The 17,708-nt window shown below is 38.2% G+C and overlaps 2 protein-coding genes across 2 annotated transcripts; both read left to right on the forward strand.

Moving 5' to 3' along the window:
- The first annotated feature begins 1,280 nt into the window (after positions 1-1,280).
- Positions 1,281-11,423, forward strand: LOC5502685 (synaptotagmin-1). The gene is made up of 5 exons (XM_032370981.2): positions 1,281-1,636; positions 7,818-8,200; positions 8,714-8,989; positions 9,506-9,629; positions 9,893-11,423. Coding segments are annotated over exons 1-5 (1,095 nt in total). The 5' UTR covers positions 1,281-1,635; the 3' UTR covers positions 10,204-11,423.
- A 214-nt stretch (positions 11,424-11,637) lies between these two features.
- Positions 11,638-17,303, forward strand: LOC5502676 (synaptotagmin-6). Its single transcript, XM_001623797.3, has 5 exons — positions 11,638-11,991; positions 13,885-14,648; positions 15,011-15,146; positions 15,678-15,813; positions 16,312-17,303. The coding sequence occupies exons 2-5, from the start codon at positions 14,016-14,018 to the stop codon at positions 16,481-16,483; spliced, it is 1,077 nt and encodes a 358-aa protein (XP_001623847.1). The 5' UTR covers positions 11,638-11,991; positions 13,885-14,015; the 3' UTR covers positions 16,484-17,303.
- Positions 17,304-17,708: the final 405 nt, after the last annotated feature.

Consider the following 17,708-nt stretch of genomic DNA (forward strand, 5'->3'; position numbering starts at 1 on the left):
TATGACTTTGACAACGCTGGACAAACCTTCATTTTTAGGCCTAATTAATACACGTAAGCACCTTTAGAGCCTAGAACAGATATTTACCATATTTCATTTACCCGATAACCTTGTGTTATATTACCAAAGACATCTATTTTGAATAATGAATATCTTGCTGCCTATCAGAATACTAAATGGAATGATTGCACAGGCCAAATCTCCCTTCCCTCCCCTTAAAATTTTGTAAATAAACGCCATTATCATTATCGATTGAGCACACAAAAAATCTCAATGGGCTTCATGTGTTTTGGGCGAACTTTTCCCAGTAACGCAAGAGTCTGTCTTCCCGGAAATCTTCTTGGCGACTATTTGATATCCGAGAGCGCCAAAACAAATGTTTTTAACGTTTAGAACAAAAAATGTTCCCCGAGTTGACTCTCAGAATCCTGCACATTCAGAAATGCTACCCCAAAAATACCCTAGAAGCCCTAAACAATACAATTTCTTAAAGAAATTTTCTCTCCCTTTAAAATTACCCGAGGCCCGATTTTGACCCCTATAAAATACGACGAGCATCCTATCATAGGTCGACATGAGAAGATCCCCCTTCCCCCGTGTTAGGATGACAAAATAGAGGTTGAAAGAGACCCTTTAAGTTATCTTCAAACACCGCCTGCATATTTCATATAATAAGCATCGCCACTACAAAAACTGCAAAAACTATCATGGGTTCCAAGGGCACATGAAAGACTGACCGGAGTGGCCTGGATCGAAAAAGGCAAAATAAGAGTGCCTACTGCAAGCGGGGAAGTCCTCTCTCTTATCGTGTTTTGCTTTCGCGGTAAAAAAAAAAACATTACAAAAACTAAACACAAAACTGAAAAAAACATACATATATTAATGCGTGAAAAAATTGAAAAAGGAACGGCAGTGCTGCCATAGAGATAAAGAAAATAATGACAAAAAAACTTGTTTGCAAGCAACCTATTCTCACAATCAACTAATTTTCGATTATTTTTCCTTGGAAATGAACACCCTTTTTCGTACACGTAAACGAAACCTAATATTTGCAAAAGCCAGGATGTAACTCGAATCGTGTTTAAGTTCTTGAATAATTAAAGTATTACAGAGCAAGATTACATCTTTTGCGTGCGTTGAGATGAACGGAATATCTAGTAACGAGCTATCGGCTTGTGGTAGTTTATCTCTCTAATTCGTTCTGATTCATTCAGAACCTCATTCAATATTGAATTTTCTCCTACATCATTATGACCGATGTTTTCCCAAATGGTGAGAGCCATTTCAGATGTATTCTGATTGGCATACAATTCCACCAGTAGCATTCACGCATTTCCCTTCGAATCAATATTCATTAATCATTCGGTTAATGACTTAGTCTTTCATTCATTTACACTGGCTAAGCTTTCTTAACATCAGTGCTGGACCGATCCGTCAGAACTACCTAAAGTTAGCTCACAGCCAGCTTGCTTGTCCAGGATTTTGGCCCCGATTTCCGTCCCCAAATGTAGTTACGTTTGGCCGTAATTTGGGAAGCAAGTTTCGAGTCTGAGCTTTGTCGGTAGATGGCGGAAGGAGATCGAATCAGACGGTTTAAATGCTTACTGACGCGTTTTTGCAAGCTCCCATAGACCAAGTAAGTAGGGTCGTTTCTCTTTAAATACAGCTCATAAAACAGAAAATATGAATATATATATATATGTGCGAATTTCAGTGAATTAAAATGCGGATATATTAAGCAAAATATTAGATTTTTTCTCGCTTGAAAAAAATATCTAACTTAAATATAAAATAATACACTTTTGCCTTATAAGATATTTGTCTCTGGTTTTGATAAGAAGGCTGTAAAACGATAGATATTCAGAGTGAAAAACACCAGCAAAAGCTGAAAATCTAGCAGTCGATATTTAATTGGGTGTAACAGAAATACATTAGACTTTTGATAACAAATTTTGCGTCCAACCCATTATTAAAAAGCAAAAATGCATGCGGCTTAGCTGCATCTTTTGCATATCTGTATTTTCTGACAGATTACTATCGCAAACAAACAAAAAGTTAGTATATGCGAAATGCGGGCTGCAACTTGTAATACGCAAATGACTCTGAGGCGAATGTATCTCTAAGCAGCGACAAGAAATTGAACTTCGCTTGCAGCGATGCGCATAATATTCTACGTTTTGCAAAACATAGCACTTTTCAAGATTGTGCGTGTACGATATTCAATTATTTGGAGTGGGGGAAATAAGCTAGTGTTTGCACAGCAGAATATATTCCCTCAAAACTAGAACCGATACTTTTTCGATTCTTTCACTAGCTAAATGATGCTTCTATCCCTAATTGACGGTATGAAAATTTGCGCATTGTAATCTCGCTTGTTTATGAGTTAAAAATTGCATTTCTGCCACCGAAAATTAAAAAGAGGAAAAAAATATAGTTTTTATCCTAAGTGGAAGCGATTATAGATTTGAATTGCAAAGTTGTTTCGTAATAAATTCCATTCTTTATTCGGCCGTTCCTCTGGTGACGAAAAGCCTTCCCTGTTTTCTTCCTGACTAAACAGACAGTTAACTTTGTGGCTATTAACTTCATCGAAATGGTTAAGACTTTGCGTGGGTGGTATTTTGATCCAGGGGCGACAATGATTTATCCAGCATCTTCAGGTTATCAAATGAGAAAGGACCATTTCCTAAAAAGAACGGGCGGATACAACTCTTGGCATAACACTTTTTTTTTCATATGAAACTTTTTTATATATAAAAAAAACGTCCAGCCTGAGATTTCGCCAAATTTTAAGAACATGCTGAGGCTGAGAGATAGCAAAATATTGTTTTGTTAGTCTGACACGATTTAAAATGCAGAATTGTGTTCACAATAGCATCCTTCTATAAAATGTTGTCGCTATTTGTGTCATGTCTTCCTAACACATTTTGGGGAATGATATTTCTATATACACTTAAATTTAAGAACGTCGTTAAGAAAAGTTTCAGCCTTAACATTCACCAATAATAAGAACGGCCCAGCCTCAACTGAAAATTAGACGTTCTTTAAAAAAAGTTGTGTCAAATATCAAATTTTCATTTCTCGTAAAGAATAGACGTTATTGTACAAGATCGATAACTACTTTCTGTTTTACACAAGCGTCAAAATATATTTTTAATATCGTTTTGCGTTTCAAATAATGTTTGCTTTCTTATACACTTGGTGTTTTGATGACAAAATGACGCCTAGCCATCTTATTTGATGTTTTTTCATTAAAAGGGCTTTTACCACTATGAACATCACAATTTAGGAAAAAAAAATTACACCAATACACCAAAACTGGAATTCGACTCCAAATTTTCGTCAGGGCCCTGAAGAAGGCTTTATTAAAGACGAAAATTAAGCAGGAGTCGAATTCCAGTTTTTGGTGTATTCATTCTTCCGGTTCACGAGCACTACTATTTGGGCTTTTTGTATTTATTAGAATAAAAAATAAATAAACTAAAAAACAGATAAACTGCCAAGGTAAGAACAATATAGAGCGCAACTTACACAAGTTTCTTTCTACGTGTGAACTCAGCTCTAGGCTGATGCTGAGTTCACACGTAGAAAAAAACTTGTGTAGTTAGTGATCTGTTGGACTTCTGTTGAGAAAAAGATGGAGCGAATAAAAGACATCCTAAAAAAGCTAAAGTATGTTTACCTCAAACATATTTTACATTAAACAGTGACCGCAAATCGAGCAAGTTCACAAAAATGTTTTATTACGCTTAAAAAACTTTATAAATTTACCCCATGGTCTTAACTAGAGAATTTTATGCTTTTGAAGGGAGGGAGGGAGAGGGGGGGGGGGGGCGTTATTTTTGTATTTTCTTTGTAAAATTTGAACTGGCGTATCTGCCTCTTTTAACAGCGATTCCCTACCCCTAGCTAGCTAGAACACCCTCCCAATAATTGACATGTTCCTGTATCAGCATGAGTGCTATTGATAAATAGATTATCCGCGAAAAGAGGATTGGCTGTGATGTGAATTATTAGTATTGGTCGTAAGACTGACAGATATCAGGAAAGACGTTTTGGCTAATGCTCCTTCCCAAATTTGTGTCTAATTTTTCGGATAAGATGATTAGAACCTTAGAAACATGATAAAGAGGAAAACCACAATTTATCATTCTTGCGTCAATCAGGGACAGAAAAAATCATATCAATATTTGGGTGACCTTAAAACCTGCTCGGTCAATCTCTTGGAGGCCTAGGTCTAAGGACTTTATAGGATTAGTAAGAAAAAGATTTGACCAAGCGAGCAAGTTTTGCTTAATAATTTTTGCCGCGAGTCTCAAATTGACAGAAATCAGTATTTTTCACCATGGTTTCTAGAGATCGGGGAGCGGGAGAACTTTAGCTCTTCTAAATATGGGCATCTATGCCCATATAAGGCAATCCATACGAAGGATACTATCCGTGGAGAATATGTTTGATATGGAAAAAAAAATCCTAATTGTTTATATTTCTTATTTTACATTCTTTACATTCTTGACTCATTTTGGAAGCTTTTGCGATATTTTCGATCGAATATTGGTTAGTAAAGTATAAAACCTTCTTTTTAGATAGTTATGTTAAAACTTTTCACGAAGTTTATCTTCCGATGCATAAAAAACAATAAAAAAGGTGTGACTGTACAGGATCTCTAATTGTCAGACGAGAAAGACAATTAAAGTTAAACTCATTTATCTCGAATCCTCGACTATTTCGGGTAACTGGGGATTCGAGTACCGACCTCGAGCGACGGAGGTTCGGTTTTAGTTTCTAAAAATGTGTACTTGTTGCATCTCAGCGGCGTAGCCATAATTTTCTTCTGTATTTTAGATAATGTCTGATACATTTACTGTATTTTTGGCTGCTAGAAGGGGGGTCCCTTGGCCATGCCCCTGCATCTCCTACTGTGCTGGAACATCAACTCGTCACCTAAAGAAAATGTAGTTTTCGCAGTTCATGGTTTCGGCAAATTGATCAGAGGTCTTAATTTAAGCTATTTTTATAAAAAAAAAAAACTTTGACAGCGCGAGGGCAAAAGGCGATCGGCAAATAGCAGCTGTAAAACCGAAAGGGACTAAAAATCTCAATATATTTCTACAAAAATACAATGAAAATATGTAAAATTATCTGTTATCATTATTTACGATCGTCGCAAATATCTATATGGAACTCCCTCCCACTAGAACTCCGGAATTGTAAAGAATCGAGTATGTTTAAATCCAAGATCAAGACCTTCTCTTTTTAACTTATTTAAATTATTAAATTATTATTATTATTATTATTATTATTATTATTATTATTATTATTATTATTATTATTATTATTATTATTATTATTATTATTATTATTATTATTATTATTATTATTATTATTATTATTATTATTATTATTATTATTATTATTACAATTAACTAACATCCATAAGTACCTTTCGGTTGCACAATTGCCATTCGCTGTTTGCTCCGACGTTTTTCAACTCTTTATTTTGTTGTTTCATTTAAAAGGTTTTAAATAGGTGTAGACAACTAATAGGAAAAAGACAGACGAAATATATCCTCAGGTTTTTATGATAGGAATCTGTCACAGTACAGACAGAGGGTTAATCCTTTGATCAGACATTTAAACCCCCTAAAAGCTCCAACAGATATCTCATTTGAATTTCATTTGCGCTTTTTGCATTTTCTTGCAAGAGTTGCTAATTGAATCGGATCCTTTGCAAAGCGCACAAAAATAAAACGAAGAAATACGTCTTTCGGAGTGCATACATGGTAGCCTTGATTTTCATTTTACAAGTTATAAAAGGATGATTATTTTCAAAAATACCGAAAAACAATATAGGTATTTTGGTTGTATACGATTTTACGACGAGCAACTTTCTGGTAGCAAAGGAAAAGAGCTTTTGAAACCAATATACGGTTGCATTTTCTTCCCTATACTTTAGTAAGTTGATCAGTTTACACTTTTTTTTGTACGAACGTCTAACTTTCCTACAGAGTCTGGGTAGTTTCAAACGTGTTCTTAAATTTCATATTTCAAAACAACACTTTGATGCCCGTATATGCTATAGCAATAACTGGCAGTCGACTGCCAAATTTTTGTCTTTATTGTGGTTATTCTTGAGCCCTTTCTGTTATTGATCATTCAAATATTGACATCGTCATTCAATAATGACAACACAACCATTCTCTGGACACATACTCTACAGCGGCGTTGCCAGGATTTTTACCAGGAGGGGCCCAAAAGGGACTTTCAAGGTATTTTCTCCTGTATTTTAGATAATGTCTCATATTTAACGTATTTTTGGCTGTTAAAGGAGGGAGGCGGCCCCCCTAGTCCACCCCTCTACTAAAATGTTAGATGATTATCATTGTTACCCCGCTTCACGAGAATAGAGGCAATACAAACACAACGAGTATAATTTGACAATTCGATATATCAAACATCATCGCCTGATTAAACATTGCTTAACCAGAGATTTGCGAGCATGGAAAACTTTACATACATTATTCGCCCCAAGTCCGAAATTTAACAAAATGGCCCCCACACCAATTTATACCACAGCAGTGAGATCATATCTGGATTGTGACACACGTAAGTAGCGTATAATGAAATAATATATACTTTTTACGCTCTTACACAGCCTTTGTAATTAGATTGAATTTTACACGTGGCATCTTACCGGTGTTTGTTGGCGAAATTTATTACATATATCTAACTAAATTGCACTTTCGCGCCTCTTAAGTTCCATTGAACCGATCATAACAAGTTTTGTTAAGATGTGACGGTAAAAATAGTCCAAGGAAATAACGACCAGGTTAATGGTTTTTTCTATTGTTCTAAAATTGATCGCCGGCCTTTGAGCTAAGAGCTAACTATCTTTGAGTCACGGATATGCAATTCATTATGATTTTGAATTCTTTGCCGGAAACATTTGTTTTAGTTAAGGTGGCATTTTCCGATATCTTTTAGCTCTAGACGTATTAACGTTAGCGTTATTTTTTTCTTATTCGTTTTCTTTTGTTCGTCTTAATAACTACTCGACAGAAAATAGATTTACATAAGCATTAAAAACAGCACTAAAAAAATTAGTGTTAGAGTATGGTTCGGCATTGGACGCGTATAATGGCTCCATATCATAATTTCTCTATTCTATGTTAAATCATAACAATAAAGCTCAGATTCTCCAAAATAATAAGTGATTGTCAAATCCTATGTGGTCCTCATGTTGTAGGCGTGTTCTCTTTCCTTTAAAGAAGGCCAATCACGCCGCCATTTTATGCTCCCGCTCACTGAGAAACTTTCAATCAAATTATCACTAATAAAGTATCAAACTTCAATCGTTGATGGTTATTTAAAAGTATCCTTGCTAATATAAACCCGCTGTATTTTCAACGATAAACAATAACAAAGAAGAAGTTGATTGACATTCTTTAAGAAATATCCCCGTTTCCATACCCTAGTACCCCCTCTTGCCTGACCCCCAGCCATCATCCTTGTTGTCTTGTAGTGCCTGTCAAATCCTCCGTGGTCCTCGTCAATTTGTAGGCATGCTCTCTTCCCCTTAATTTCCGTTACCATAAAGTCCCCTCTTGCCTGATCCCAGCCCCCTTAGCTGTACACTTCGTTATCGCCTTACCACCTTTGTTGTCTTGCAGTGCCTGTCAAATCCTTCGTAGTCCTCGCCAAGTTGCAGGCCTTCTCTTCCCATAAATCTCCATTACCATAAAGTCCCCTCTTGCATGATCCCCACCCCCCAGGAGTAGTACACTCCTTATCGCCTTACCACCCTTGTTGTCTTGCAGTGCCTGTCAAATCCTCGGTAGTCCTCATTATCGTCGTAGGCGTGTCTACTGCCCTCGCCAGCGCCTTCTTCATCGTCTTCTGCAAATGTATCTGGGTCTGGTGGAAATACAAGCGAAGTAGGCAGCCAGTTGCTAAGGACTATGAGACCTATGCCATCACACATCACACCAAATGGCCAGCGGAGTATACCTATCAAACCTACGAGAATGTTCCATCGGATGCAGATAGTGTTGAAAGTGAAGACCCCTATATCATTGAGACCCCGGGGGATTATGGGAAGCTGTTGTTGCAGTTGGACTATAGTACGGAGGACGATGTACTGATTGTGGGGGTGGTACAGGGGAAAGGAGTTATCTGTAAGACAAGTGTCCAAACCGCTCAGGTACGTACTGTATGGATGGCACCAAAATAAGTACTGTATCCATGACACGAAAGTGTTTGAACCGCTCAGGTATGTAATGTATGGATGGCACCATAGTGTTAAATGCTCAGCTACGTACCGATGATACAAAAGTGTCCTAAATGCTCAGCTACGTACTGTATGGATGACACAAGAGTGTTCTAAATGCTCAGCTACGTACTGATGATACAAAAGTGTTCTAAATGCTCAGCTACGTATTGATAACACAAGAGTGTTTAAACCGCTCAAGAACGTACTGTATGGATGACACAATAGTGTTTTGAATGCTTAGCTACGTACCGATGATACATAAGTTTGTTCTAAATGCTAAGGTACGTACTGGTGACACTAAAGTGTTCCAAATTCTCAGGCACGAACTAATGAAACAAAAGTTTCCAAACTGCCCAACCGCACCAAACTACCTAAACGGTAAAACCGCGTCACCGCAGACCTTTACTCTTACTAAAATAATGGACTTAATTTCCCAATCTACAGATTTATCCAGTTGTTCAGATCTATGACGAAAATGACCGTATGTTGGATGAGCGTAAAATCGAAATACAGCCGATGACCTTTGAACCCCAATGGAATGAAGAGGTACTATTCGCGCTGAGCGGTCGACCTGTGACGTCACTAAACGTGCAGGTGCGCCTATACGAGCTGGACTCGTTTTCGAATCAGCACGTGATTGGCTGCATCAAGCTCCCGTTGGCCGAGCAGAGTTTTGAGGAGTCTAGGGCGGACTGGTATGACCTGGAAGATGAGCATAAGGTAGGTCACGCGACTTTACGTCTGTTTTGTCTAACTACTTGTTCTGTGCCAACAAGAATGAAATAATATAGATAATATATTAATATGGTAGTTTAAACGATTACTAGCGAAACTTCCCTCGTGTCATGCTATAACTTATAAAAATCAGTCTATTGTGTTCAAATTTTTTTTTTACCCAACCACTATTTGCTCGCACATTTTATCGCCGAATCATTGCTTTGCGATGTCTGATAATACAAGATCCTTGTCTCATGTAGAGAACACGTAGTCGATCAAACATCTGAACCAATAAATTATATGTTCACGATCACGCCATAAGCCATTTGACTGCACATACCAAAGTACTGATTGGTAAAGGTGGCATGATTGACAACGCGCTATTTTCAAAGGAGAAGGGGATCCTAAAGTCTAGGTCGGGAAACAACGAATTCGACTGTGATAGGATTATACTCTATCAGTTGAATGAGTATCGATTATGTCTTACGTATCTACTTTTATTTACTATTGTAATTGCAGATCGAGTGTGATTATGTCGGCGAAGTATTACTATCGCTGAATTATTTCCCGACAACACAACGACTAACAATCGTTGTACTTAAAGCGAGGAATCTCAAGATCGACAATGTGTCCGGTCTCTGGGGTGAGTTAGATATTTCTGTCATTGCTGCTGATGAAGAGGGCTGTGATGGTGGTGTATTTATGATGATGATGAATGCCTTGCTTGCTTGTCGAAATAAAAGGATGACAGTCGATGCTGAGGAAGATGTTGGTCATGGTCATGATGATGGTGATGATGATGATGATAATGAAGATGATTACAATGATGATGATGATAATGTTGATGATGATGGTGATGATGATGATGATAAAGCAATGCTAGTATCGTCGATACTTACACTACAGGTCCACTAGTCAAAGTCTTTTTCCACGTCAACAAGCGGCGGGTTGGCCGTAAGCGGACCGCTATGCAGAAGAAGACGTTTAACCCGGTCTACAACGAAGCCTTCGCGTTCAAAGTGTCCCAAGAAGCAATGCCCAAGATCACCTTCCGTATCCTGGTGGTCAGCAAGACGTCCCACGGACAAGACGAAGTCCTAGGTCACGTGACTCTAGGCCAAAATGTGATTGGCTCTGGCTTTTCTCACTGGAGTCACATGTTAGCCACGTTGCGGAAACCTGTTGCCATGTGGCATCCCATAATTCCTTTCACCTGAATATTTTTCTATTTTTCCTTTTTTAAGCATTTACAAATGAGGGCCTATTTACATACATACATCATTGCTCCTTTTAAGTGATAGCTATGTTTCTTTTGTGTAGAAAATGTCTAAAGCGCAAGAGAACAGCGTTCTTCTTACTTTTTTATGGGGTTCCTAACTAAAACGTGCTGGTTATGTAGAATGGCTACCCAAATAAATACTTAATATTAATTAGTACCAATCTTTATTTGCGCCACCATATTGTGTAAACATGCCCTCATCCAACCTTTTTTTATATTTCTATTTCATCTTGATTTATTTTGTAAAAAGATATTTTATCATACGGGCATGCCCCGGATCTCACACCCGTTATATTCCACGGCCCAAGCATATCAAAATCCTCATTGCCAAATGACTTCAATTTATCTTCGAAGCGCTGTAAAGGAATTTGAGTGGTTTCCGTTTGTCATGAAAAGGGTAATTGTTATCATAACCATTGTAAATTGAACGGTGAAGGGAAGGGAATTATGACTACCCAGGGGCGTAGCCATGGGGGTGGCCTAGGCCCCCCTTTTAGCAGCCAAAAATATAGTAAATGTATGGGACATTATTTAAAATACAGGAGAAAATGCCTTGAAAGCCCCTTTTGGGTCCCTCATGTTAAAAATCCTGGCTACGCCACTGCTACATGTTATAGTCATTATTTCAAAGATATTCTAGAATAAGGTTATAAATTAAGTTAATGTAAATATTTGTGTTCTTGCGCTAGCAATGTGATAGTCATAACAATTTTATTTCCAATAATGGAATGAGATGGAGTGGATTGCTTATCGATTTCGCTAAAGAGTCGCACATTCTTGTTTCATTTCACCTACAAGGCAATACGGGCAAGATTTTTTCAAATCCCGAATAAAAATCAAAGTAAGAAATATATATATATATAAAAGAATACTTTGTTTGGGAATAAATTTTACGGCCAACCAATAGGATGTCAAATAATTTGAAGGGTCTGAATCTGAATAAATGACGGGGTCCCTGTGGAAGCACGTTTCGCGCGCGAACTGGTTTCGCCTCGCAATCTTCTGATCTTGGTTTTGTAAATAGGGACGATGCAAAAGTATTATATATTTATATTATCCTCATTTACCGATTATATGCAATATGAAAGTGAGGTTAAACTGTAAGCAATGCACTTAAAAATGTATTATGCCAGTGGAAAAATAAATTAATGCAGCCAATTGTGTGTTTTATTTTCTTGAAGGAAAATGTCAAAATTGACAAAAAATATCTTTGGTGCATCACTGGAAATCAAACTACTATTATTATAAGAAAAAAAATAGATATCTATAATAGACAATGAGTGAGAACTTTACTTGAAAATGAAAAGAACAAAGTTTGACCGGTACCTTCTCCGGGCACCCGTTAGTATCAACAGGAAAGACGTTTAACAATCGCTTCCAAATACAGGTCCCTTTTGTCTTTGGCCTTCAGATCGGCTACGCAATTTCAAGCCTGTTAAAGTTGTTGGTTTTCGAAGGATAAACGGGTCTAGCCATTGTTATTTTTTGGAAGAATTTCGCGAGATCTAATTCTGGCGTTGATGTTACATTAATGTTGATTCTTCGACCAGTTCGTACCGTAAACTAGAGGTAAATATACTTTTTTTTGCTGGCGTAACTAGAAAGGAGATGATCGTGGCATGAACCGAAGGAAAGATGGATTTTAAAAGGGAACACAAGAAGGCACTATTATGGAATGCAATCGAACTTTGTCGTTTATAAGGGAAACAAATTGGAACGAAGCCTGGTAAGTGTAATTCAGCACGTGGTAAACTACTTGGGAAAACACAGAAATAATTATTTGAACGAAAATTAAACCTACTTACAAAAGATCAGCCCAATGTTCAGAGAAAAGAGTCAATAAAAGAAATCACTGTGTTATCAATGAAGCCGAATTTTATTCAAGTGATTGTTTTTACTTCACTTTTCTTCGGTCAAAATTTTATACAGGCTGGTACTTCTCAAGGACATTCTGCAAATGCAATATCTTGCTCGTTATCTCCTGTGTATCACCGTCTACGTGTGTGTATGTTTTATCCCTGTGTATTTGTTATTCCTGTGTATGTGTTATTCCTGCGTATGTGTTATTCCTGTGTATTTGTTATTCCTGTGTATGTGTTATCTCTGTGTATGTGTTATCCCTGTGTATGTGTTATCCCTGTGTATGTATTATCCCTGTGTATGTGTTATTCCTGTGTATTTGTTATTCCTGTGTATGTGTTATTCCTGTGTATGTGTTATCCCTGTGTATGTGTTATCCCTGTGTATGTGTTATCCCTGGGTATGTGTTATTCCTGCGTATGTATTATCCCTGTGTATGTTATTCCTGTGTATGTGTTATCCCTGTGTATGTGTTATCCCTGTGTATGTATTATCCCTGTGTATGTGTTATCCCTGTGTATGTGTTATTCCTGCGTATGTGTTATCCCTGTGTATGTGTTATCCCTGTGTATGTGTTATCCCTGTGTATTTGTTATTCCTGCGTATGTGTTATCCCTGTGTATGTGTTATCCCTGCGTATGTGTTATCCCTGTGTATGTGTTATTCCTGCGTATGTGTTATCCATGTGTATGTGTTATCCCTGTGTATGTGTTATCTCTGTGTATTTGTTATTCCTGTGTATGTGTTATCCCTGTGTATGTTATTCCTGCGTATGTGTTATCCGTGTGTATGTATTATCCCTGTGTATGTGTTATCTCTGTGTATGTGTTATCCCTGTGTATGTGTTATCCCTGTGTATGTATTATCCCTGTTTATGTGTTATTCCTGTGTATTTGTTATTCCTGTGTATGTGTTATTCCTGTGTATGTGTTATCCCTGTGTATGTGTTATCCCTGTGTATGTTATTCCTGCGTATGTATTATCCCTGTGTATGTGTTATTCCTGTGTATGTGTTATCCCTGTGTATGTGTTATCCCTGTGTATGTATTATTCCTGTGTATGTGTTATCCCTGTGTATGTGTTATTCCTGCGTATGTGTTATCCCTGTGTATGTTATTCCTGCGTATGTATTATCCCTGTGTATGTGTTATTCCTGTGTATGTATTATTCCTGTGTATGTGTTATCTCTGTGTATGTGTTATCCCTGTGTACGTGTTATCCCTGTGTAAACAGCGCCATCTTTCGGCAGGCATCGCTGGCACCGCCTTTTTGTTGAGAAACTTCAGCACCCCCAAATGGCGTCCAAACAGAAAGCATTGCTCGGCTACATATACTGGCTGGCCTGCGCTGTTTGCACAAGAATTCATACATCTATTTCAAATAAAGTTGCACCCCAAAAACAATGTGTCGTAGCCCGCAGTGTTTCATGGGAAGCGTATAAAAAGGCTAAATATGGTTTCTCTGAAAGCCCTGCGAATGTTCAAAGAAACTTAATCTAGAATGCTATAGCTTTTTATGCCTGGATTTGTCTTTATTTAACCTTATTTGCCTAGTCATTTGATACCCATGAGGCACTGCGGGCTGCGACACATTCCACGAGATTCATCGAGTGCAACCTTTTTTGAAATGGTGTGATTTTTATGGTGTAATGAAAGATGTTATCAGGCTGCAGTTATCATTGAAACTATGTTAAAATTTATTACAATTGTGAAATCATGTAAGGCTTTCATTTCACATATAATAATTCTCTCCTCGACAGGCTAAATGAACAGAATTGAGCTGTGTTCATATTTTACTTGAGCTTTCACTTTACGAACTGAATGCAGGCTCAACTCATGAATGTCAGCGGCAAGGTTCCACAGGTTACCCAACAGTAGCTATCATCAATAGATGCTGAACCTTAGCGAGCAGGCTCAAATAGGTATTGTCAGCGGTGCTGCGGGGGTCCTTGTTCTTATGGTCATATGCATGGTATGCAAACTGCGCAGACTCAATAACACTGTATACAACGACATGCCACTCAAACCAAAGCCAAGCCTCCAGCCACAATGCAGCGACTGCGTCATTGAGAGGCACAGGGATCCCAATGAGTCTTTGGAAATCCAAAGCGCAAGTTTCTCTCAGCCATCCAAGAAAGGGACCCTCAAGTTTACTCTTATTTACCAAACTGAATTCAATAACTTGATTATCCAGGTTATTAATGGGCATGAGATTGTTGGCCGCGATTTCTGGGACAATGCCGTCGACTCTTATGTCCAGTTAAAACTAGACCCCGATCCAGGAAACGTGTACAAGGGGAAGACTAGCATTTCTAGGAAAACCACAGAACCTTATTACAATGAAACGTTCCAGTTTAGTATTGAGATGGAAAAACTAGCAGACGCAATACTCTCTTTGCTGGTGATGGAGGTTGACCGTTACTCACGGCACCACGTGATTGGTCAAATTGACTTAGAGTTAGGTGACGTGGTCTTAGCAAATCAAATGGTTGCCATGGAGATGGAGATCCTTGAGGCATATAAGGTAAAATGCTGAAATATTCTTAAAGAAAAAGGATGCAATAGTACTGACGCGAAACATTGTTGTATTTCTTGAAAATAATTTTATATTACCCAAAAGAAAATCTTTCAAATTCAAATATCAAAACCCTTTCTGTTTTGTTTTTCCTTCCAAAAGAAAATGACCAATATTTTGACCCCTATTAGTCTGATTCGCGTACTCATAGAGACCGTTTTTGGCTGCTCTCACCAAGTCACGTTAAAGTTTAGTAAAATTTAACCTCCCCCCTGTTATCTACGCACCGCACGTCCCATCATCACACCCCTCTGGATCAATATTTTTCTCTACTTAGTAACCTCTTAACATTTCTTGTATTTTCCCCCAAGTCTCGTTTGGGTCTTGGTGATCTTCTCGTCTCCCTTAGCTACATGCCCACCGCAGAACGCCTCTCGGTTGTCATAATGAAGGCAAGGAACCTTAACCCCCCATTTTCTGAGTGGAGCAGCCAGCCGAGGGACATTAGTAAGTGATGGACATAAGTAGATATTTACTACATGCAACAACGACTCTACGCGCGCTGTGATTGGCTTTTTGGTAGTTATGACATTACGCATTGCTTTAGAGTGCATTACCGAGTTGCGTATTGCTCTACGGGAAATTTTCGAGACCTAAAATGTCATATATATTATAAACAGCTTACTAACCTAAAACAACTAAGTTGTGCTATCTGAATCAGCCTTACAACTCCTGGACCGACAAGGGTATATTGTAAGGGCATTAGGGTGCCCTTTAGACAGCCATTTTACACTCTTTACCGAGTTACACAAACAATCCATTTCCATCGGCTAGATGAGATGCCATTCAAATATCATTAATAAAGTATCAGACTGCAACCGTTGATAGCTATTTGAATTTTTATAAAACCGTTGTATTTCAAATTGCAAGCGGCAACAAAGGAGTGTTTGATTGACACTCTTCAAAGTTGATAAATCGGCGACCGCCTTATAGCTACAGTCCGGTAATAGCTGATGTCCATCTGTATTTTTCCCGCAGGCCCATTTGTGAAAGTCGTGTTACTGTTTGACGGCCAAAAGGTAAAAAAGAAGAAAACCTCGACACGAAAACAAGAGAAGAACCCAGTGTACAACGAGTCTATGTTATTTGATATACCGCCACATTTTCTACACAGGTAACCATGGTAATGTCGACCATGCAGTTGCAAATTGAATGTGAAATACCTACAGTTATGACTATCAGGAATCGAACACGTGATTATTGCCTTCCTGAAATTAGGCTGCGCTTTTAGCAAAGAATTGCTTTCCTCAAAATATAGTTCTCGAGAGAATTTTGTTTTGTTGTTGTCTTTTTGTTTTGGTTTTTTGTTGACTGTTTAATGTTATCTTTAATCGCACAACATAACATAAAAAGAAAGTTTAGCCCAAAATTGTCGTTTTTGCCAAACGCGGTCACTTCCGTATAAGGAAACTAATATATTCCTTATTTGGAAAATCTGCACGATTCTTGTAATTTTTTAATGTGAGCGTACCACAGGGGCTTCTGAAAAGAAACTAGGTTTCCTCGGTACCAGACCCCCAAAACGACGTTTTCTTCATATGTGTTTACTTACTAATACATTACTTACGTGCACAATCTCGACCTTATAAATTGTTATTTTTATTATTTTCAGAGTTATTCTTCTCATTTCTGTTGCCGACAAACCGAGTGATAGCCGACGAAGTGACATCATCGGACGGGTGGTCATCGGCTCACCCTCGTCAGGCGAAGCCTTGAGTCACTGGAATCAAATGCTCGTGTCACCAAGGCGACCGATCGCGGCATGGCACAAGCTTAGGCTATAACGTCATAGTATTGTAATGGACAAAATACACCCTTGGGATTCTGGATCAGCCTGCTAGGCGGCTCTTATTTGGGGTTAATCGGATATGTTTTGTTTTTGGATATTGGGAGTCCTGTGGCGCACGCAAAGGCTGAATAGCGCTGGGGCATGGGGCGAGGGTGCGAAGAAAGTTCATTCTTCCTAGGATTCCATATTCGATAAACAAATATTTCCGACCTTAGTGGTCGGCCGAAGGAAAGGGGAGGGTGTCGGAGAAGATAGAAAGTCAGAGGAGAGTTTCTGTGCCTTTTGATAAATGCATTTTATACTGCCTGTTCGGGATTCCCGTAGTATGCCGCGAGGCACAAGGGACTAGAATCGAGGTTTGTGGGTGATGTCTTATTGTTAACCACAGGGAACCAAACACCACAGGAAACAGAAAAAAAAAACAAGGAGTTAAGCTATTTCAACCTATTTCAAATAAGGTTGCACTCAGAGAATATATTTGTCGTAACCCGCAGTGGTTTATGGGTATTAAATAAATCATAAAATAAGCGTACATCAAAACAAACACAGGTTTTGAAAGCTTTAGCATTGTTATTAATGTGCCTCTAAACGTTCACATGGCGTTCAGTAACCAGGATTTAGCCATTTTTACGTTACCCATGAACCACCGCCAACATGTCATGTGACCTCCAATTCATATTTTATTTATGGCTCACCTATTTCAAAAAGGTTGTCAATGCAAATGGCAATTGCCAAATGACAGTTCTAGGCCCGAAAGGCACTCATGAGTACCTATTATTCGTAAATTTATTTATTAATAAAGTATCAGACTACAATCGTTGATAGCTATTTTAATTTTTCTAAAACCGTTGTATTTCAAATTGCAAGCGGCAAAAAAGGAGTGCTTGATTGACACTCTTCAAAGTTGATAAATCGGCGACCGCCTTATAGCAACAGTCCGGTAATAGCTGATGTCCATCTGTATTTTTCCGGCAGGCCCATTTGTGGAAGTCGTGTTACTGTTTGACGGTCAAAAGGTAAAAAAGAAGAACACTTGACACAAAAACAAGAGAAGAACCCAGTGTACAACGAGTCAATGTTATTTGATATACCGCCACAAAATAAAATAAAGATATCGAATAGTGTCCAGCAATGTCAATCGTCGATGATCGACTATGATTTATCCATATTCTCCAGCATTTGGTAGAAATTTGATGTGACCCACGGTTCCTTTGGGTCGT

Source organism: Nematostella vectensis, chromosome 15 (assembly GCF_932526225.1).
Source record: "Nematostella vectensis chromosome 15, jaNemVect1.1, whole genome shotgun sequence".
Classification (NCBI taxonomy): domain Eukaryota; kingdom Metazoa; phylum Cnidaria; class Anthozoa; order Actiniaria; family Edwardsiidae; genus Nematostella; species Nematostella vectensis.

What these genes read in the sequence shown, in the direction of transcription:
- LOC5502676 (XM_001623797.3), top strand. Translation starts at nt 14,016, where the DNA reads ATGCTGAACCTTAGCGAGCAGGCTCAAATAGGTATTGTCAGCGGTGCT. An exon ending in CAGCCAGCCGAGGGACATTA is followed by an intron (nt 15,147 to 15,677) that starts GTAAGTGATGGA and finishes TTTTTCCCGCAG; the next exon opens with GCCCATTTGTGAAAGTCGTG. An exon ending in CCGCCACATTTTCTACACAG is followed by an intron (nt 15,814 to 16,311) that starts GTAACCATGGTA and finishes TATTATTTTCAG; the next exon opens with AGTTATTCTTCTCATTTCTG.
- LOC5502685 (XM_032370981.2), top strand. An exon ending in ACCTGGAAGATGAGCATAAG is followed by an intron (nt 8,990 to 9,505) that starts GTAGGTCACGCG and finishes TTGTAATTGCAG; the next exon opens with ATCGAGTGTGATTATGTCGG. An exon ending in CAATGTGTCCGGTCTCTGGG is followed by an intron (nt 9,630 to 9,892) that starts GTGAGTTAGATA and finishes CTTACACTACAG; the next exon opens with GTCCACTAGTCAAAGTCTTT.